Source organism: Thermobia domestica, chromosome 14 (assembly GCF_964235325.1).
Source record: "Thermobia domestica chromosome 14, izTheDome1.hap1.1, whole genome shotgun sequence".
In the NCBI taxonomy this organism is placed as follows: Eukaryota; Metazoa; Arthropoda; class Insecta; order Zygentoma; family Lepismatidae; genus Thermobia; species Thermobia domestica.
Genome location: NC_137467.1, coordinates 113,240,158 through 113,264,630, shown reverse-complemented (window position 1 = coordinate 113,264,630; position 24,473 = coordinate 113,240,158). Strand labels below are relative to the sequence as shown.

The 24,473-nt window shown below is 35.7% G+C and overlaps 1 protein-coding gene and 1 non-coding gene across 2 annotated transcripts; both read right to left on the bottom strand.

The window, feature by feature from the left end:
* Window positions 1-413: 413 nt before the first annotated feature.
* On the bottom strand, window positions 414-941 carry LOC145669956 (protein CFDP2-like). The gene has a single exon (XM_081738300.1). The coding sequence runs from the start codon at window positions 939-941 to the stop codon at window positions 414-416; it is 528 nt and encodes a 175-aa protein (XP_081594426.1).
* Window positions 942-11,583: 10,642 nt separating this feature from the next.
* Window positions 11,584-11,655, bottom strand: TRNAR-CCG (transfer RNA arginine (anticodon CCG)). The gene has a single exon. It is a non-coding gene; the product is annotated as a tRNA-Arg (tRNA).
* Window positions 11,656-24,473: the final 12,818 nt, after the last annotated feature.

The window sequence follows — 24,473 nt, the reverse complement described above, 5'->3', positions numbered from 1 at the left end:
TTACCGTAAAATATTGCCTCCACTGATATGGGAAGTGATGGGGGAGTTAAAAATAAAAAGTCACGGTGAATATGACATGAACAAAGAATAGATTCAGTCGAGATAAACCGGGTAATCAATCTTTGAAATGAGCATTATATGGGGAATTGGGGGATTCAAATATTTTTCACAAACTTCGTCATACTGTGCGAAGAACTAGCATTTTAGCTAATGCATATAGTGAAACTTGTATAAAACGGAAGGCGGTGGGTCCGAATTTTACTAGAAGGAATGACAGCGATAAGGACTGTGAGGAGTTTCCGTTATAGACAGATTTCCGTTTTATTCAAGTTCCGGTTTCTATAAATTTCACTGTATATATATATATAAAATCATAGTCAACCATTGTCAATACACTGCTGGATGAAGGTCTTTTACACTCTTTTCCACAACAACCTATCTTCCATTTCCACTTGCACTTCCTCTTGTGAATGGCTTGTAGTAGGTGCATACACTTGAATCACTTGTAGTGTATATCTCTGGAAGAGTTTGACTACAAGCCTTGCTACTTGACTAGATATACTATCTACCTCAAGGACCCTGTTTTTCAATTTTTCGTTGATAAGAAATCCCACTCCGACAGTCTTGCCACATTCTGATCCTCTGTAGGAGAATAAGTGTCTTTTCTTCAATTCGATTAATTCTTCTCCTTTTCTTCTTACTTCGCTCAATCCGACGATGTCCCAGTTGACTTTCTGTAGCTTTTCTTCCAGCTCCTGGAATCTTGCTTCTGAAGATAGGGATTTTGCATTGTATGTAGCCATGGTCAGTTTTAAATAGCAACCTAGTCCGTAACTCCGGGGATTCTTAGCACCCTCTGCCTGCATGTGATTCTGAACGTTGCCTTGCCCAGACACAATTCGGCTTTCGGAGAATGAAGGTCTTGGCTTGTGTCCTATCATGATTGTTTAAACAAGTTAAAGGTATTTGGCAAAAATCACCGTGCCAACCAGGCATGTTGGTGATAGCCCTCCGTGTTCGCCTTCCTATCATTAGAGAAACCTGTAAGTTTCACCGTGGACAGGAAGTTACCAGTCTGCACCACTAGGAGGTACGGATAGGACATAAGTGGCTAGCCCTGCCGGTTCCATACGTTGTCGACTAATTCTCAACGTGCGGGTCTCCTTCTGGTTTACTACTAGACACCATTTTGCATATATATATATATATATATATATATATATATATATATATATATATATATATATATATATATATATGAGGCGTATAGTTTCTAAATCCGCATCTCCAATTTTCAAAAAAAATGAGGTAAGTAGATTTACTGGTATTCCTTTCCATGCCCTACATGATGATGAAAAGAGTTGTTTGAAATGTCGCCACCTCCACCCTCAATTACTGCTTTAAAGTTCAGGGTATTTTTCAAAATCCGCCATCTCCACTCAGCAGTGTGTTTGTAAACCCGCCATCTCGATTCTATTCTATGCTATGCTATGAATTGAAGACCGACGTTAATGAAAAAAGTTGCAAGATGTTGTTCAACTCGTAACGAAACACTTCGGGGAGAATTGGTGTGCTAATTCAAACTTAGCCATTTAAGTTGATGCTGAAAAGAGACTGACTGCGTCAACAGAAGAAAGTGTAAATGAGGATTAGGCTGAATGCCAGTGTTCCGAACATGATTCTAATGAGATCTATATCTGACAACAGTGTAAAGATCACTTTCAATACTTTTCTTGTTGGTAAAGGTGGCATTTATTCCGAAGTTCCCATCCTGTTATGTGAAGCTATGTTAGGTTAGGTCAGGTTAGGTTAGGTTAGGTCCCAATAGGTTAGATTAGGTTAGTGAGGTGAGGTTAAGTTAGCTTATGTTATGCTAGGAGACGATATTTCTAAACGGGCTGGGAACTTCGGAACTTGACCCGTAAATGTAGCTAACGTACTATGATTAGAGCTTCATTTTTTTCCTTGTTTGTGCACATTATAATGTCACCCAACAAGTTAATATCGTTGTTTAGATTCAGTTTATCTCCATCTACTGTTCTGTTCTGAAATAGTTATCCGAAAGTTTAATAGTAATGATTTGGAAGCAAATAAACCCCAAAAATAACTTAGGTGCGTTTGTTTCAAAGTCCTCCATCTCCAAAAGTTGTTTACAAAATCCGCCATCTCCAAACTGCTTTCTGCAATAACCGAGAAATGGAATGAGAGAGATTTTTGTCATTTGGTAGTTATAATGAATGTCCAGAAAGCAGTAAAGTATTTCTAAAAAGAAAATTTTATCTCACATAATCTCTGAGTTATCAGTTTTTTCTGTTTTTCTCGAAACCGTTTATGAAGGAGATGGCGGATTTAGAAACTATACGCCTCATATATATAGGGTGATTCAATAAGAACGTACCAGGCCTATATCCAACTAATACTGCACGTAGAGCCTTCAAACAAAAAATTGGTTCACCAAATCGTATGTGTAGAATGCAATAAAAATAGTAGCGAGACCAGTGGCTTTTCGTGAATAACTCCAACAGGGGCAACTTCGAAATTTGCAATGGAAAGTGGTATAACTGTTGAAATCGTTCAAAATGACATCAAATATCATGCAACATTTAGAGGACAAACTTTGTTATATCCCTTCCCATTTAACCGCTAGAGGCGTTGTTGCAGATTTGTATCTGACTACCCGTAGCAGACCTTTATCTCAGCTAATAATGCACATAGAGCCGTCAAACAAAAAATTGAACTACCAAATCGTATGTGTAGAATGCAGTAAAAACAGTAGCGACACCAGTGGCGTATCATGAATATCTCCAACGAGGTTCATCTGCAAAATTTGACATGGAAATAGGGGTTGGTTGTGCCTCCATTGAAACAAGCGCACAATGGGAGAAACGTCGAGAGGAAACACCCTCGCACCATCTGACTTTCACCTAGTAATGCGACCGTGTTGCTGCCAACGAGGAAGAAATATGCCAAGGTGTTTCCTCTCGACGTTTCTCCCATTGTGATTAGAGAAAAACAAAAAGAGGGAAGGAAGCGAAACCTTGCATGAAGCAACTGTAGGAAAGGGGACACCTAGCCACGTATTGGTTAATATCACCGAATGTAAAGTGTTGCCAACTCAACACAAAGTTGTATTTTTTGAATAGCACTACGTTAAGTTATTACAAATTTTAAGTCTGCATACAAATCGAAAACAAACAATATCACTTTTATTGTTCAGTGTTGCAAACTAATTATGCTATAATATCACAAAAATCCAGAAACATCCCAATTTTGGAGGTCTCTATAACAGTGATGACGCAAGTGAGACGGGTGGTGCATCGCACATCGAAAGCACCTTAGTGTCGAATACTAGGGTCAGCATATGATGTACTTCTATCAAACAGAAGAAAAAAGCTACAAGGAATTCAAAACTTGACTTCTTGCAAAGGGCTTTATTTCGAAAAAGAGCTGAGATAAGTATCACATATAATTACGTAGATTATTTTCAAAAGATGTAATGACCATAATGCCGTTTACAGCAATTTGATATTTTACACCGTTTAGGAGATATGATAATGAATGTTAAAGTTGGCAATACTGCTAAAAGTCGTGAAATTAGGAGAATATGTGGTAATCACAACTACCAAAAACTGTTGGTCAAGTATGAAAGGTGCGAAAACAAGCAACGATCGCTTTATAAATTTCTTGCAACTGCGTCATTTTAAAAAGTATTGCCAACTGTAACATGTATATATGATAATGTCTAGTGATGGGTACATTCCCGGAAAGATATTTTCCGGAATATTCCCTGGGAATATTCTTGGAAAGATTTCCCAAAATGGGAATTTTCCGGGAATTTATCTACATCACAAATAAAATTGCATTCTATTACTATATTATGATTTCAAAGTTAAATTCGTTTTTATATCACAGTATATTATTACTCTTGTCCTCAGAGGAGTCTTTAAAATGTATATTCTGAACGATGTTATGTTATTTTATTATATTTAGAGACTACGCATAAATCTATATTTATTTACAATATGTTCTACGAAAGTAAATATGTTTCAAAAATGGTATAGTAAGTCCACATACTTTTAAACCGCTAAAAAGTTTAAATTTACATGTAAGTGGATTATGTGAACTTGACTCTACTACTGATATAAACATATTAAATTTTTAAGTGTTATAAACAAATAGGTTGGGTAACTGCCAGAAGACACATGTCCCACCATTTTGTCAACATTTGCGCTTGCAAGATACTTTCTTATCTTTATAATTTTGCATGTAATATTGCCATACACGACCTTTTTTCCTGCCCATTTCTCGAAATTTCATGCTTTAATTCACATGTAAGAGAAGTCCAAGTACGTCTTCAGAAATTCGAGTCAGAGACAGGAGACAGACCGACGTCTATTACTAACGGTGGTTCAGGGTTTATTAATAGTACTTCATCTCTATTTCTACATAATTCTACATTACTTTACAAAATGGATTCTTTTCATCATTTGTAAATTAGTACTTTGCTACTTTTGGCTATTGTTTACTTTGGTGGGTCTAGATTTTGCACCTACTTTTTTGCGATATTCTATTCCGATGCGGTTGTTTTATGGTTTCATACGTTAAATTACGTTACCAACATTAAATTCAGACATCATTGCCGAGCGAGAGTTAGCGAGTGAAGGCGGGGTAGAGCCCCGCAGAGCACGTTGTTTTCTATCTTCGTTACCAACAATTCATTTTCTTTTCTCACATAAATCACTTCCACTTACCTTTACGGTTTGTACAAATCCTCTACTGCCCTAAACAAAATTGTGTTCAATACTTTCTTGACTACTTGAACACCACTATCAACTCATTTGTTCCGTAAATCGTCCTACTTTTTGCTAGTTTTGGGCCCCCAATAATAAACAATTACCCTACGTTTTAGTGCAAATGGAAATGGTACTTAAAATCTCATATTATTAGTTATGTCAAATACAGTCAAAAAAATAATAAAAAAATAAAATTTTTTAACCTCCAAATTCTTTAAAAATCTAGAAGTAAATCATAATATATTAAAATAATATAATTAGTCATACGGTTCTTATAATTTGGACGATAAAGTAAAGAAATGGAAATAAATTCCTTCCCGGGAATTTATAGGCCAGGGAAAAACCCGGGAATATTCCCACTGCCCATCACTAGTAATGTCCAAGAAGTCGGGCGCCCCAAAATATAACCTCAGTGCAGAAAGTGGCCAATCACTTCAGCAAATAACAAAAACATTCATTTTTAACAGTTATAAATTCATCAAAATTAACACATAATTACAAGCAAATTATCTCTCATTGCCTTAGAGCATGTACGATTTATTGAACTTTTACATCATATGTCTCTCCGGTTTTCACAAAATAACCAACTTTTTAAACATATAGGGGAGACCGGGGTTGGTTGGCGAACTTTTCATTCTTTATTTTTTTATGAGCAGATTGTGCACTATATTACAATGTAATGGATGTGTACGAACAGACCAATGTTTCCTCTAATAAATTCCATTTTTTTTTTTGTTTTGTTGCTTACGGTTTTCGAGAAATAATTTTTCTTTCTTTTAAAACGGAGTATGCCAACCGACCCCTACTAAGGGTCTGGTTGGCTGATATTGTGGGGCTAGTTGGCATTCTTTTTAAATATAGCAAAACACAAACAGAAATTGGTTTTATTAGAAATAAACGTTGCTTTTCTAAATTCTATTATATATATTGCAATGAAGTAGGCTATTTGAAGTTTGAAATTACTTTTATTCACAACATTTAAAAGAATCAGCATTATAAAATATGAAAACTTCTTTCTTTCATTCTAGCTTGGTTGTCATGACATTGAAAGCTACAAGATTATCAAACCACATCAGTTTCAATATGATTTGGTGTAGGTTAATTCTTCATATTATTTCAAAATGTAATTAAAATAACTGAACTATCAAGAAAGGTAGTTTATTTCCCGCTGTTCACAAAGTAGCTAAGAGAAACTAAGATATGTTTTAGCTGAATTATCGAGAAATGCAGTTTATTTCCTACTTTCCACAAAGAAAGAAAAAGCAATAGCTAGGCCTCTATTTTTGTAACAAAAGAGCACATGCAAAATATTCTTGATCCTGAGAATTAGGCCTATTCAGAAAATTCAGAGTCCGGCATACAGTTTTATCTCGATTTCTAAATTTTGACAACAATCCAATACGTGCATGCTATTCTATAACATTGAAGTAAAAGATTGGTAGAATTGTAAACTACATAACAATAAAACAAACAATGTAACAATAGAAATAAAATGAAATAAAATTTTACACGAGGTTGTTTGGCGCACTTGCCAACCAACCCCAAATGCTATACGCCAACTAACCCCAAGCCCATTTTGTGCAACAAAGTCGTAATTACTCAGTAATTGTTTGGCATTTACGTTTTATTGTTTGAATATCCATAAAAACAAAGTTTAGATCTAACTAATGCTATATTACTTACCTCTGTACTCCAAGTAGTTACGATTCTGTGATGTAACAGAGAACTGCAAAAAATACTTCAGTGTGGCAAAAACACTCTTTATCTAATAGACATCATAATCCGCAAGTTACAAATTCCATATAAAGGTGGCAGCTGTATCCATAGGTCGCTCTTTTATGACAACAGCAACAGCACATTATGTTAATTAATGAAGGAGTTATATGCAGTTCGTCAACCAGCCCCGGTCTCCCCTAATAAGTAAATGTTAATGCTATTGTAAATGGTTACCTAGTTCAAATCCTCAAATATTTCGGCGATGATTTGATTACTTTCTATTAATTACTCTTAGTTTCTTGCTTGTTATTCATAAATACATTCTTTCTGTATGATTTTTACTAGATTATCCAGTTATTTGATTATAATACAAACAGAGTTGGGCGTTTTTCGTTTGGCAGAATTGTCAATTGGAAGATTTGTCCATTTTCACGATTGGCGCATTTGGTCATTTTCGCGTTTGGCGCATTTGGTAATTGGCAGATTTGGTAATTGGCAGGTTTGGTAATTGGCGGATTTGTCAATTGGCAGATTTGGTAATTGGCGGATTTGTCAATTGGCAGATTTGGTAATTGGCTCATTTGTCCATTCTCACGATTGGCGCATTTGGTCATTTTCGCGTTTGGCAGATTTGGTAATTGGCAGGTTTGGTAATTGGCGGATTTGTCAATTGGCAGATTTGTCCATTCTCGCGATTGGCGCATTTAGTCATTTTCGCGTTTGGCAGATTTGGTAATTGGCAGATTTGTCCGGGTTCCTAACTTTTGCGCTAGAAGCTAGAGTACTAAGCTCTTAGAAATGAAACACGGATGACAAACTATAATGATCTAGAGAAGAAAAAAATGTCGATAACTCAAAAGTTAAATAGCCTCTAAAATTGCCCTCAAATACTACATTCTTTATGTTAGCTTTAATTCGTAAAACATGTGCTCCATCCATCTTGATGGTGAATTTCAGAGCGAAATAATGGCATTTAGGTCATGGAATTCTTATCTAATTATAGAATATACTATAAGAAAGTTATTTAGATAGAAAAATCATGAAAATGAAAAAAGCCAAAATTTCCAAAATTCTCGTTTTTTTCCCGGCTTTTTTGCATCTCTAGTTAAAACTCACATAAGAGAGCGAAAGGGAGATCTAGAAATCTAAAGTTTTAGAAACATCCTAGAAAGCTGATAATATAATATGTAATTTATCTTTCTTTTCTTATGTTCTAGTACATTTATTTCAACATGTAAACACCTCTATCCAGAATTATGACATAAAGTAGAGACAGAAATATTTCAATTTCAAGAATTAAATCAGAAAAAGAAAACCTACTTATCTGACCTAGACTCGAACTCGCAACCTTTGGAATAGAAAGTCAGCACTCTACCGGCTGAGCTAATAACTGCTTTGACAATTGAAGGTCTAATGGTGCTTTCCACAGTTCAGGAATTTCGCAGGATATTCTTCCAACTCTTAATGTGCAGGTGAATTATTAGATTCCCCTCACTGTCTTTATTTGACAATGGGAACTGATTATGCTGAACATGAATATGTTTTGCTGTCGCAAATCAAGAGCCGCACTAAATGTAAAACAGATTGTAAGTATTACATAAAATAAACAAGTATTTATTGTGCAAAACACAATACAATTCAGTAAGTAAACAACATGATGACAGTAACGTCGGCTGAAGTTTTTTTCAAGGACGGGGGTGGACAAAAGACACCAATATACAGTTTTTCAATTTTTTGTCTTATATGTATACATTTGTGTCCAAATTCGTCCCATGTCTTTAGAAATTACATAAATCAGCCACGTGCAACAACCGGTCCTCGTGCCGGCTCCGCCCCTTTGATTCCTTTCATCCGGCTTCTCTGACCCATTAGACCCTATTTAAACCATACATTACCTAATATTTAAAACTGAATTGAAACTGCAACCCTTGAACACACATTAGAGATTTACAACATGAGAAAACAATCCAGAAGCTAGTATTTCTCTCCAGCACCACCCCTTCCCACTCAACTTTGTGCTTCAAAACTCGTCATGAGTAAGATTTTTATATTTTTCTTTAGTAAGTAAATATTTTTGGTAACTGACAAAACGGTTTTAACGTGAGGCTAGTGTACGAGAATGAGATTCTCCATTGAATATAGCTACTCAATTCTTGTGGAAATTTTATACATGGTCTCGTACGGCACTCGACGCCAGTAAAGTCCTCTGTGATTGGTCCACCACGTGTTCCAACTTGCACATGCCTGACAAATAGAAATAACTCTTTTGTTATGACAGAAAAGTCACACGTTTCCTTCAAAATATGCAGAAATATAGAAAAACATATTTACAAAATATATTTCAATAGAAAATTAAGAAATAAGCAACTTATAATTAAAAAAGAAATCTCTGAAACTTTCGTCGCCAAATCCTAAGTTCTACTTTCGTAACCATACCAAATGCTCAATGAAATTTACAAACAGAGGGGGAATATTATGTTTAATTAGAAATGCTACCTAAATCTCTCATAATGTTAGCTGCTATACATATAGCACAACTCCAATTATCATACGGTAGGTACTAAACATTTTACACTTAAAAGAACAACTAAATCAGTGGCGGCTAATGTTAGTGTTGCAGCGTTGCGCAACGACCAAAGTATTTCAAGAAAAAAAAATATTATCAATAGTAGTAAAGAACAGAAAAAAATACTTTCTAATACTTGCATATATACACTTTAAATAACACATATTTTATTTCTGTAACTGTCCGTTCCGTTAATACGTTTTAAAAAGCAAAAAATAATCCGTCACAGAGTCTCTAATTTATATTGCGTTGCAGCGAGCATACAACGACCAGATTCTTTCAGCGCGGCAATTGGAGCGAATGTTAAGTCTCCTTTCCCCTATCTCAGAAGTTAAAGGGACTGGTCGTTGCAGTGCTTCTGCAACACAGCATGGTTTCCAGTGAACGAGAAGGTTTTTCGCGCTAAATAAGATTTCTGAATTTTATTTCACTAGCAATTAACAAATGGAATTTGTTTTTATGCATTCATGATTTAAAATTACGGGACCATACTGAAGCAAATCAATATAATGACAATTTTAAAAAGTGATTGCAGAATTACAAAATAAGAAAGAAAATATCTAGTAGAGCAGAAAACAAATGAAAGTAGACCCCGCATTTACAAGTTAATTCTTAGCTTATATTGATAATGAAGGCTTCTTCTACAGTAATTTGTAAACCAAATATTAATAAGTCAGTATGTAGAATCGCCCCCCCCCCCACTTCTGTGGATAGTATTTTAGTATATACATATTTCTTTTATAAAATAAGTATATTTTATACTCTTGATAATTTCCATATTAAACTGTATGATGGGGAACGCCACATTGAATTTGGGACTAGTTAGCAATGCTCAGAGGCGTAGCCACTAGGAGGCTCCACCGGGTCCGGACCTTCCAAAAATTTCGAAACTTGACTAACATTTGTAGACTTTCCTAACGAACTATACTTGTTTAACAGAGAAACGATTGATGTAGGCTAAATATTTTATTTTACGCCTCATCATGTACTCTTTCTTTTCTTATAAAATAATCGTTCTATCATTTTTCCTAAAAAATATAGGGACACTAATTAATTACTTATCGTTTTCTCGGGTGCAGAATAAGACAGGTTCGACATTGCATAGACGTATTGGACCCCCTTAAATACTTTGGACCCCTCATGACAAACATTTCTGGGTGTAGAACTGGCAATGCTGTTTGTTTTGATGTTCTTTGATTTTTAGCTTCTGTTACATGCTGATCCTACATCTGGCGGGTTTCGAGGTTTCCTTTCCAGAACACATGACATTGATAAGCGTTGTTTCGCCTCATGTGGAAGTATATTGTGTTCATCGTGCGTTGCGTAACAACCAAGACGGATGATTTGGAATGTAGTTTTTTCTTTTACGCACATGTGTGTGTGTTGATGTATGAATATGTCACATTCGAATTCATATACCAGTACCTCTTTTGTATCAGGTGTTTTGGTTTTTAATTATTAGATTTAATTTTATTGTGTGTGCTTTATTCTGTAAATAACCTACAAATTCTGAATGAATTGTATACCATGATTTCTGTAAATAACTTACAAAAAACATTGACCAGCTTTCAACTGAGGAAAAACTTGCAATTAAGGCTTAGACAAAACAAGCAAAGGGCAATTCAGAGGAGTGTTCGAAGAAAAAAAAATTCAGTTTAAATTTACAGGATATCTTATGGCAGTAATGTTGTTTGCACTAGATACATTTTCTCAATTTATTTTAAATTTTCCTAGATAAACTGTGAATATAGTGTGTTCAATGTACATTTTTTATAACACTAATCTATGCTACGAACTCTCTTCAGTCAACGCTGAAGAGGAATTCGGATCACTGTCAGGGACTGAGTTTGCTAGAATGAATCGTTCGCAATAATCTAGAAAAAATATTTAGTGAATCTACAAAGCTTCTGAAATTAATATTAACTGTACCTATGACGTCAGCAAAAGACGAAAAGTTTTTCTCCACATGATAAAGAATTGACACTTTCAAGGAATTGAATGTCCCAAGAAAGGGTATCGCCATTGGTTATGCTTTCCATCGAAAAAGACCTGACAATAAGAATACCAGAGTTCAACCAGCATGTATTAGACAGATTTGCTCCAATCAAAGAGAGGATAATGAACTTACTAATTAATTAAGGTGATTAATCGGATAAAATGTTCTGCATTTTTTATTTTTAAAAAACAGAATTTTATTTAATTTAACGTGTCACATAGCATTTGCATCTAAAGTTATGCTGATTAGTCAATGAGTCAACTTTATATCTTCTGTCTCTTATCGTTCGTACTGCAACACCCGAAACCGCAATCCACCGGCCGCCACTGAACTAAATAGAATTAAGGCACAAACTATGTGACATGAAACCTTTAAGTTTTACGCCCCATGGTTTTGCCGGTTAGGCTAAAGGAGACGGTGATGATGGGAAATGAACGAATTGGTGGAATGAAGAAAGTGGGAGGAAACGGGATAACCCACGAGCACAGTGTTTGTCCACCACAAAGTCCACACGGCACGAGCTGGGATCGAACCAGGGACCACACGCACCGGAGGTGAACGCTCTACCACTGAGCCACCGCGCCCCCAAAAATGTACCCGGGTGGGCGCGAAACCAGGATACCTTTTTGGGAGCGCGGTGGCTCAGTGGTAGAGCGTTTACCTCCGGTGCTTGGGTCCCTAGTTCGATCCAAGCTCACAAGCGATCAGGTATTATTAGTTAGTGATTTCCTTATATACGTCTACGAAGTTAACGAATCTTAACTTACCTGCGTAGAGTAGTTGGTTAGTGCGTCCTCCCTTGCTACTTTACTTTTTCCACGATCATCAGTTCAAATTCCATACCCTACATTAACCTTTATATATATATATATATATATATATATATATATATAGAAAACCACGATTCTGTCAATTCGTTAAACAGCACTGTTTTATTATAATAATGTTCTTTAGTATAATCCTCTTCATTCTAATTTGTTTGAATATTTCCAAATAATTCAGAATTATGTCTTTAAAAAATGTAAAAAAAAAATGAAAAAGAGAAAACTTCATTTCTCACCATTATCATGACCAAAATGGGAAACTTAAAAATATTTGAAATTTTAATTAATAGGTCTATCTGACTAAACTTAAAAGAAATACTAAAATAAAACATTTACTCCGAATAGTCTCTGCAAGTAATGTGTAAAAAATGGACAAAAATAATAAATTTAATTAAATGGACAAAAATTTAATTTCCTTTCCTTTTACTCTCATTAATTATCCGTCATCTTTAGCCTTAAAAACATAAACGTAGGAAGTTAAACTAAATAATTCCATTTTAATACTTTGTAGTGATTTCATCGTCTCAATCGTCACGTGTTTCGATCGTGCTATATATGATCATATGTATACAAGTGGCTTGACGTAGTTGACGCGAATGTGAATGTGGTATTTTTTTGGTTGTTCAAAGAATCAATGCTTGTTTGTGGTAATATAGCTTTCCAAGAATAGGTTCCGCCTTCTCCATTAACCCTCTATTCAAGCCGGAATTGGATCAAATTAACAAAATCTGGTTTCAACATTTATCACTATAGAACAAACATAGTAATATATAACGACACACGGTCTTCTGCAATCGATTGAGGGTGTCAAAACCGGAAGTGGTTGTATTTACGACTACTTCCGCATTCAATATTGGTTTCCGTAGAGCAAAAACGGTAAGAGATATCGAGATGGAGTTTTATCCAATAGATTCAGCTTCCCATGAATACGTTCTATGAAAGAATCACCCTCTCTAATCTCATCCTTTCAACTTTTTCCCCTGTATACGAATTGGAAGTTTTGGAAATCTGAATCGCAACACTGATAACAATATCAAAATTTAAGTCAGAATGTTCTTAGAACCCTTAAGATAGACAGTTCAAACTCGGTATATGAGCAAATTGATGCCAGTCACAGCACCTTCAAAAATTTCGATTTTGCGGAGAGGAAAAATATCAAATTTTATAATATTTTACTTTCCCATTTACTATTTATAAAATAGCCAGACAGAAAATACTTAAACAATTTAAAATTAATTTGTGACTTGGATCGACTTTTGTTTTTTCTCATTTCACTTGATTCATATATGTATCGTAAGAGGAAGAAGAGTGCTTAAATATGCCTTTCAAATATTTTCCACAAATCTAATCTTCTTGTGCCAAGAACGGGCATTTCAACTAGTGTATAACAAGAACGAAATCGACCTTGCCTGCAAGTGATGAGAATATCTGAGTACTGTCCATGACCTGGATTCTTTGCTTTCATTAAGACGGGTATACTAAGGGGCGAAAGAGGTTTAAAATCTACGCTAAAATAGAGTACCTCACATCCTCTCAAATTAGGAATATGAAACTCTGTATACATACTTCTTATTAAAAATAAGTGGACATATTATATATATATATATCCTAGCATTTTTCAATATTTCACTTTTAAGGAAGGGTAAGGAGCATTTGCACAATTACTTTATTCATATTGATATCAGCGCTATTTCTCTTATCATCATGGAAAACTGTGAACCGTTCGATTTTAATTGTTGAACGTAATTAAGATTGTCCTTTAGCAGTGATTTTATCATGTTGCTTTCGTCGAAAATGCATAAGAAAGGGAAGTTCAAAATTTAAGCCAAAAAGTAAAGTATCTCAGGAGACCTTAAAGTTAAGGATATAAAACTCGATCATACATTTCTAATTTAAAATTAGTAGATATATATAAATTGTAATGTTCTAAAAGTTCCGCTTGTAAGGAGGTTAAGGGACAATTCCTACATACATTTTCTTCACATTCGAATAAAATGCCGTCCCATCATCATGGAAAAACTTGAAATGATTTCTTTATAGAATATAATTAGGATAGCTCGAACCGAGCTTTTATGATGTCAGTTTCAGTAAAATGCGTATCGAAAGGGAGTGAAGTCAAAATTTGTCAACGAATTGAATCTCTAACGTTAGGACGATTAAGTTTTGTATGTAGATTCCTACTTAAAAATAAGTGGACACATGCTACAACGTTTTTTTTTTTTTTTTTAATTACATTTTTACGGGGAAAGACGTCAATTTCTATAATTGTTTCCTCAAGATATAAAACTGACATCAACGTGCCCAGTCTCATTGCGGGAAGACGGCGAAACCCTTTGAAATGACTTTTGAACATACCACTTGAGTCGAGCTTAGTTTTCATCAGTTCACTCTGATTGAAAGAAGTTTAAAAAAGCCTTCCAAATATTTCTCAAATAATATAAACCTATTCTTTCCGTTCAAAGAACGGATATTTCTCCTATTAAATAAATAAATAAATGTAAAGGTTTTAGCATTTCCTTCAAAGTTAGACGAAGATTAAAATACCAATATGAAGTGCACCCTTGATATGCGTACAGAAGGTCGATCCGCGTATATGTGTCCAATTTTACACCCGTACCCCTGACCACAGAAGCGACCGAACCAAGTGGTTAAACGCGTGTGCTATACCTGGAGGTCCATTCTATCGTCTGTCAAGCGAAACTGTGTATGGTGTGCATCATGGCTCCAAAGGTGAACCGTTTTTGGAAGGGCTACGTAATTGGACTTTTCCACGCCAAATATTCGATTTCTAAAATTCAAAAGCAGTGCAATGAAAATGGTTGTGCATTGGGTTCGACGACTATCAAGAACATAATCAAGCAGTATAAAAAAGAAGACATACCAGGTAAGCATTCACCCACTAAGGGGTCGAGGAAGTGAGCGTGTACCACAGTGACTCCACAAGTAGCACAGAAGTTGCGGCGAATGCCTTATAAGAAAATCCCCCTCCGCAACGTGTGATGGCAGCTCGACTCCACATACCACAGTCAACTGTTACCCGCGCCCTGAGTAGAAAATTAAACCTCCGGATGGTCTTTAAAAGTCATGGACATTACCTAAGTGCGGCCCATTGCCGTGAGAGAAAGACCAACAGCAGGCACCTCTATGAACACCATCTATCTGGGGAAAAGTGGAAGTTTGTGGCCACACTAGATGAAGCATGGGTGTATCTATCAGATTGTGGCAAAATTCGCTCCTTAACTTACACTTCGCGAGATGCAAAAAGCCGTCCTGCGTTCATCCGTCATTGCAAAGCAACTTTCTCGAAAGGATTTATGGTTGTCGCCGGTTACTCTTATCAGGGCAAGTTAACAATTCGCCAGGTCCCTGAAAACTGTAAAATCAACTCTGCATTCTTTCAGCAACATATACTGACCCCAATTTATACAGATCTGCCTCGTTTGTATGGGCATGCCATAAAGCAAGCGTCTGTGCATATGGATAAGGCCTCCTCACATACATCTCGTTCTACCCAAAACTTTCTAAAGCAGATGAAAACAAACACCGGTATTCGTGCTATTCCATTTCATGATATACCAGTGAAATCACCAGATGCCAGCCCCATGGATTTCTGCGGGTTTGGTCTACTGAAAAGGGCACTTTCTTCTCGTCGTGTCACTACTCTCGGGGGCCTGTGGAAAGCCTGCCGGGAGGAATGAGAGAAAATTCTACAGTGGAAGTTACGGTGCAGGACTATTGCCAGAACACATGGCCATCACATTGAGGCCAACCAATGGTGGTCCCATGGATTTTCATAGGCTTAGTGCTATTTCAAAATTGGACACATATACGCGGATCGACCTTCTGTACTATACGATTCGACATACTTGTATTTACTTTACTGGTCTTAAATGGTATACGCATATTGAATTTCACGTTATTGCTACAAAGTAAATTCAGAATGGTTCAAGTATAAGTGGATTAAACGTTTCTTGTTAAATTACTTGTGTACTGCGTGTCCTTGTGGCTAAGTGGTCTACTCGTGAAGAAGAACGGGAACTTCGGATTCGATTCTTAGCAGAAGTAGATTTGTTGCGGATTCCACGTTAACCTGTAGGTCCAGGTCTTATAAAGCCTCGGTGTCGCAAGGAGTCTTTAAACCTTCAATAAGTAATTCATAAGTATGCTAGATGATATTGTATTGGACTTAGGTAATAAAACAATCGGTGCTTTTACTAAACCATAAGTAGTGTCCGATTATTGAATCACCCGCAGAAAATTCAGTTTACGCAAATCCCAATGTAAAGTGGAAAAAACGTACCTCTGGGATTCCTTTTCTGATACGGTATCAGTGGAGCATTTGAAGCCTTCAGGGCACAAGGAAATCAGGTATATTACATAAGTTGTGAGTAAACCAGACATATCGTTTACAAAGAACGCTTAATTACCCGGAAAACGTTTACACCTTTATAAGAGTTATTTATAAAGGTAACCAAGGAAGTCCTGTCGCTTTTTCACCCACCACCTACATTGATATGTCACCTACGACTTACCTGGAGGATCAAAAATTTTCCCCTATCAGCATCGATGACCTTCTGCCAACGTTTTTGGAAGGCCGTACATTCCATCGCAGTAGAACTTGGTGGGCCGTGAAACGAAGAAGGTAACAAGTGCATTTTGCACCTCTACTAGGGATCTGATCTGGCGTACTCGAACAGTGGCGTCGGAACTATTTTTCAGCTGGGGGAGGGGCAACTGCTGTCTTGAAAATAGACACGGGAATGTAACATAGATAAGATAATACGAATATATGCTTGTAATGTAACAATAATTTGATTTGATTGGTTAATAATAATAATAATAATAATAATAATAATAATATAATGAAGCTGTAAACAGTTTCGTGAGAGTGAAATTTCCATCTATTAGAGGCATCTTAGTTTACATCTTTAGATTAATTAATCCCGTGTCAGTTTGTGCTGGATTTTGGTGTGGTGCAGAAATTTTCAACCACTGAAATCAGAATTAAAACATATAAAATTGTAAAATTTGTACTGCTCACAATGACTGTTTGTAAATACAAATTTTACCATTTTATATACTAGTACATATTTTTAACTGTATTTGGACATGGTCACACGGACACTATTAAAGAATCTTAAAGCTACTTAAATCACTTGGAAACGAGGAAATTAAAATTATATTTTTAAAAATCCAGTTCTGGTGTTGCAGTACACTGTAATATTAGAAATTGCTATTTAGAACTACAAACTTTGTAGCACTTTGTAGTAGAAAGTAACTTGTACATTATAAAGCAGGCTACATAATTAAGTAAAAAATAAGAAAATATATTTTTTTCTACCAACTTGACTTCGAACCAGAAATGGAAAAATGGAATTTTGACTAAAGACTTCATAAAATTTATATAGAAAATTCAATTACACTAATTATCCAGAGTTATTTGTATTTTTTACTACACTTACGTCAGTATATCTAGTTTGTTATTACATTCACCTCTCTTCCTAATCTCATTTTATTCACTTCACTTCACACTAATAAAGTACGACACAATTAATAAGAAATAATTCAAGTTTATATTGATTTTTAAGTGCTATTTTGTAATTTAAATAATTGGTTATAATAAGCATAATATTTTCACTTACGTAATTCTACATTTATTTCTTTTCAAAACTGACCAATAGTACTTTTTCTTTCGCTTGTCTTTGATACGAATTCTCTTGCAATGGTGTTTAAGTCTGGTCGCTACACATATGCAACAACAGCAGATGAGCCAATCTTTCCTGCGTCATGAACGTAATCAAATATGTCTTTAGACGACGCAAATAGCTGAATGATCTTTCGCAAATGCTCAAAAAGCTGGCATACTGAGAACGAAAGTCCCTAGACGAACAAATTGGTCGAGAAGGCTGTGAGCAGTTGGGGTTTCAGCACTAATAGTTTTTAATATTCTGATGGTCGTCAGCGACGCAGTCGCCATCAAAGTAGGTGGAAGCAGCCTGAGCTGAGCTCATAATCTATCCAGGTTAAGATCCGACGGGTGAACTCCTAATTCCTGCTTCAAATGTTCTCTTGAGAGAGGCCCACCAGCACATATAGCTCCTTCAGAAAGTATCTTCTAGAGTTTTATGAGTTTTTGAGGCCTGGCTGATTGAAACGACGCTGCACTTCATTCAACAAATAGTCAATGATTTCGAAGTACAATTTTGGAAGATCTGATACACAAGTTCTAGGGTAGGTGCTATAGAAGGATTATCAGTCTGCTCCAACCTAATTGGTGTTCTGTTTGATCTTGATAAAGTGGACAATTTTAAGTGTAGTCTGTCTGCATTTTCCTTTGCTTCCTTATAGATGCTTTCAAATGCACTGTCCGTTCGTGGGTTTCTTAGAGTATCCTCTAGATAGAATCGCTGCTGCTCTTTTAGCTCCAGAAGTAGAAGCCTCAGAATTTTGAAGCAATCTCGCCAGTTGCCCGCAAGGTACAAAAGCACGTATACTGACTATCAGAAAAAATATTCCGGATTTGTTCATTCTTTTCAAATACCTTTTTAGAATTACTGTTTTGACCATCATCTGGACCACTTGTATTACTGATGATTTTTTTCAACGTGATTTGAATTCGTTTGTAGCAGATTGAAATCTGATTAGAGATTTTCGCCTAACACACCAGCGAGTAGGACAAACAGGCAGCAAATGTTTCAGGATTACTTTCGTTGATAGTTTTACAGGGTTCAAGAACAATGTTGGCGTGCGTATGTTGTCTATCGTTTTGCAGAATTCAGGTTGATGTTTCAAACGTCTTTCACTATGGCCCGCACGTCACACAAAGATTCGCATTTTCGTGCTACTTCCTGCAATGGAAGATCTAACGCATGATTATTGCAATGAATGTATACAGCTTTCGGATGTTGAGTCGAAGTTATCTTCTGCACACCATTCACTCGTCCTGACATGATAGCTGCACCATCATGACACTGTTCGCGTATATTTTCTGCATTCAGGTTAGTTTCGTTAGAATATCTTTGATCGTGAATTCTGTTTCCGATTTTGTGCCATGTGGGGTGATCATTTCCATAAATATTTTGTTGGGTTTGATGAATCAGAGTCAATACAGTGCACACAGAGACAATTGTTTTTACTTTGAAATATCAATCGTGAAGTCGGCTATGATTGCTCTTGAGCTTCTGCTACCAAGTCTCTCTATATGGCATGTTCCATAGTCTTTAAAATTTCATTCTTTCAATCAGCACTAAGCCAGATATCCCGTCAATTAATCCATTGATTGAGAACAGGCACATCCATTTTTCTTTCAGCCAGGAGCGACATCAAATTACCCGTACTATGCAAATGTCCACTGATTGCTTGATCACTGCGATCTAAATATCTAACACTACTAGTTATTATAAGCAGTGACTGTCTTCCTTATTCTTGTTTACAAACTTAGTCTGAAAGGAAAGTTGAAACACGTGTTCTGTTTCTGCACTCAAATCTTAACCCTTTCACTACCACTGGGACATATCTGTCCCAAGATACATTCTCAGAGGACCCCTGGTAATTTACCACATTTTATTGCTATGAATCGATGTTCCACTAGTAAAGAGAAGCCTGCTAATGGTTCACAGAATTCTTATTAACATTATCAAATAGACAGTAGTGGAAGTGAACGTGAACAATGAAAGTGATAATGGAACAGATGAAAGTGAGGAACAATGTGCTAGTGATAAAGCAGTGGTTGTATGTACTATAATATGGAAAAGGATGCCGAAATGTAAAATATTTGTAATCATAAATACGACCCAATTGTTTTTCTGACCATATAAATTCATAATTGAAAATACAAGATGATCGTTCATGTTAATACCACTGAGACACATAGGTCTCACGTAAAAATATCACAGGGATACATAATGTCCCACCTTTCCCACGTCGAAAAACGAAACGGTGGAAAATGTTTTTTTTTATATATATTTATACGTTTGAAAACAACTTAAAATAGCCATATATTAATGTTTCTCACTCCGAAAAAAATGGTAGTGAAAGGATTAAACGAACGGAACGACAATAGAGTTCGCATTTTTCATATGCTCTGAATTATCAATCCTCATACATTTTTTATACATTTTTTATACAAACCTTATACATTTTTCCTCCTCACTATAAAACTTACTGCACTCTGCATATTGTTTGTAAGAACATTAACTTAACTTTATGGAAAATGTACTTAGGCCCTAAATATCCTGTTACTCAGTTAAACTGTTATATTTTTCAAACTTTAAAATCTCGCTCAACGACTCGTTTCATATTGCAGACTTACGTTTACCTAAACAACAATTTTAAAAGAAATTACAATGTTTTGAGAATGTACACCAATGGAAATAAAGAGAATATTCAATTCTTTTTCCTAACTCTTTCTGTCTAACATGGGGGCAAAAAAAGGCACCCGGTCCCTTGTTTCAAAGAGAAAGATGAATCTGGAATAGAGAATTTTTTTCATATTACTATAAAAAGCAAAATTTACTTCATATAATCAGTGTTGTGTGATGTTTTTAAAGTCGGAAAGTAAGGGGGCAAAAGATGAATCTGGAATAGAGATTTTTTTCACATTACTATAAAAAGCAAAATTTACTTCATATAATCAGTGTTGTGTGATGTTTTTAAAGTCTGAAAGTGAGGGGGCAAAACTAGTATCTTGTCCCCTTTGAAAATTTCAGGAGGGGCAACTGCCCCCTTGCCCCCCAGTTGCGGCGCCCCTGTACTCTAAGGTGACTGTCCAAGGAATGGAACAGGTGATAATCGGACGGTGCAATGTCCGGGAAGTATGGCAAATGCAATAGTTTTCCATCCAAGCCTTAGAATGGTGTCCCGATCATCCTAGCCACGTGGGGCTTAGCGTTGTCCTATAACAGGAGGACTCTTTTGCGATTCAGAAGTGCTGGCTTCAGAGTTTCGAGCTTTTCTTGTACACGACTCAACTGCTAACAGTACACAGTTACATTGATGCTTTGACCAACTGTAGCAGTTCCCGATGCACGATGCCGCGAGCAGACTACCAAGCACACAGGGGGACCTTCTGATGCAGCGCTGCTTTCAGCTGTTTTGGAACCGATTCATGGGATGCTAACCAATAACGGCGCCGTGGAGCTTCGTACAGGACCCACTTCTCATCACATATCAACACCACTGTTAAAAAATTCTGTATTTAGTAACAAATACTATCGCGAAGTAAACTAAATTCCCATGCCAAAAAGCAAACAGAGAAGGGATTATTCCTGAGAAAACACAAAAACCTTGCCCTTGTATATTATTTACACAGGTGAAAAGTAAAATGTTGTAAATACGTAGTTTCACAATTTCCGAAGGCGCCTTAAGGTTACAGACGAAAGCTCGTTGTTTAACATATCCTTCACATATCATAAGTTTACTGTCCCATAAAGGATGGTAATTACTGAGTTTGTTACATCAGAACGATAGAAATGCGAATCGAGAAACTCCGAGAAAATCGGAATTTATTCGCCATAAAACTTATATCGTAGTCCGTTGTTTGAACGAGGAACTTTGGCCCCAGAACTGAACGCTCTACCGACTACGCAACCGAATCTGTCTAAAGATAACGCGAAAATATTTCACACCCGCATAACATCTGAAACACGATTAATCTCTTGGATTAGTTTCCTTCATTCAATGTAACAGATGATAATGAACTGTCAGGAAGGAAGAACCTGTTTGCTTCTCTAGTTTCAAGACAAAAGTATTTTTGCGAAAAATAAGGCATAGAACAACAACATATGCAACATATGAACATAAGTGATCTCATTTACAATATTTTTCCACAGTAAAGTATGAAGATGTGTACATGAAAACATAAATTACGTATCATGAAATTTCGCTACTTCTACAGCGTATTGGAAGCAAATTATTATTTTGCGATAATCTGAATCACAAATTCTAACCGTCCCTTTTTCATTTTTTTTCATTTCACTGCAACTTGCGAATTTAATAAATCCAGATTTTTTTAAAGACTGGTAGTAGCACAAGGTGTCTCAATGGGTTGCACGCCCTTCAACCCTCAAAACATTTTTTCATCCTTTCCCAAAAGCACCATTCTGGTTATAAAATGTATTTTTTATTTTTTATATGTCTTCTCTGAAACAATTGTGTTTTATAAAATTTTGAACGGGTACATAATTAATCACACCAGCATTCGTACCACATCTGCAATATTTGTTCACATCCACATCTGCATCTGCAACATCTCGATCTGCATCCATAGATAAGAACAAATACAGAAACCTTGTTTCTTCTTTGAAAATTACAATTTCATATTGATTCCTATTGATTATAATAATTCTAAAAATATGATACAGTAGTATCAATAAAATAAAATTCATCAATAAAATCAATAAAATTCATGGAAAGAGAAATATGAAATTAATGCAAAACATACCTACTTACATAAGATTCCCTCAAATACAGATTTTTAACAAGAAAATTGTCACGCTGGCAATACCGTATCTGGCAATTAATTTTAGAGCAAATCCTTTTGCTTTATTTTCCGTAACTCATAATTAGGGCCCGGAAGTTGAGGAAAATTCCTCTTTTTTACGAATGTCCGAAGACGAGGCTTAGCATAATAGCATTTTGGGTTGGTAGGCCAGAAAAGGGTGGATTTTTTTTTTTTTTTTTTTTTTTTTTCAGCTTTTCATAGGACATAACGTGTTTTCTTGCACTTCATCTTTCGACAATAAATTTGCTGGCCATTAACTTGAATCGCCTCTTAAACATCTTTTCCTTAATAAAGAAAACTCAAAAGATCAGATCAGATCTGCAACAATCACAAGTCAGATAAGGAGGCTTAACAATGCCCTTCAGCAAGGGGGTGAGGGTGGAGAAATTTTCTTATTTTAGTTTGTACTTCACTTTGTGGAAGGACAGACCATTAACCTACCAGAAGCTTGTATTTCTTGAGCACTATATTCATTAAATATGTAATTCTAATTAAATCGGGTCTTATTTTTACGTCCTTTTCAGGCAGTTTTTAGATCTTCAACTTCCGAGCTCTACTCATAATACATGTCTGTCTTTGCTCAGAGTGCACCGGGGAAAAAATAAATAAATAAATAAACTCAAGAAGGAAGAATAAGCCACTTCACATAAATTGGCATAAAATCAGATTAGAACTTCACATTGATTATAACGTTAAAAACCAGAGAAAAAAATAAAATAATTAACACAACTCAATTTTATTCTAGTGGTCCTTTGTGTCTAAGAAGTAATTATGATTTATTACAAGATGTAAATAATTAAAACGTTTAGAAGAATAACTAAAATTCTTGTCTTTTCACGAATATTTGCATTGTCGCCCGTCATCTGCAGTTACTAAAAATATATTCGTGAAAAGTTTAAATGGTGCGGATATTCGCGAGTATCCATATCCGCGCAGACTTCTACGTATTGGCATTTTGAGCCTAGAAGAATTTGGCTCAAAGAATGATTAAAGAGGGAGAGGACGAAACTTTATTTGAACTCATATATCATAATAATTCTTCCGTTAATACTGAATCGTTTGCAACGTCAGAATAATTTTAAAAAGAAAATAAATAATGAGAAAAAACGGAAAAGCTATTACTCACTGCAAAAAATATGTAGCAGAATTTTCTTCTACATGCAACAGGTAGCGCTTTCGGAAACTGCTACTTTCTTCATCAGCCTGTGGTAGACTTAAAAAAGTATAAAAAACATGAAGGATGGTTAAAAAGTTAGGATATGTAAAAAACCAAATCTTCTGTCAAACATTAAAACTCACGGGAATGGAAACTCACTGACTGTTCACTCCTGTTCACTGTTTTCTGTTCTTGCTTTCCAAATGGTGAAAGTATGTGGTGAAAAGATTACTCCAAATAATATTTATTTCTCCTTTATCCAGGTTAAGTGAGGGCCTTTCTTTGTGAATATAATATGATTCTTTAATTTTTCGTTCCATTGCTGTTTTTGGTTTTTCAATCAAACATGATTCCACGATATGATGGTTATAATCTCTAAGATGCGTTGCTAGACCGGATAACTATTACGGATTCCGAGATTTCGAGGTACGAACGTTCTCAGTTATTCTAGTACAAATGTTTCTTTTTGTTTGGCCTATATACGTTTTATCACACTGATATTTCACCTGATAGACGCCAGTGCTTTGAAAGGGTCAGTAAAAATGCTTTAAAATTGGTTATGTATTTATCTATAGATTTTCGAGGAAGTTCTGAAATTTTGATGATGTGTCTTTGCAGAATCTTTTTCTTAAGTTTTGCTGAAAAATGTGGAACCAAAGGGACACCAATCCATCTGTCAGTTACGACATCTGTTGTTGGTTGATGGTGGGTGCCGACGATCTCCTGTTGTACCTGTTTGTACCATTTTAACAATAAAGATTTTTGGAAACCATTTTCCTGTCCACTTTGTAATAAATACTGTATTTCCTTATTGAGATCCTCAGAGAGGTCTGAAAGTAAAAGAGCTCTCCTAAAAAAGTTTTTCCAAACATTTAATTTCTGAAACCATGAATGTGATGATTTGAAGTTGATATATTTTGT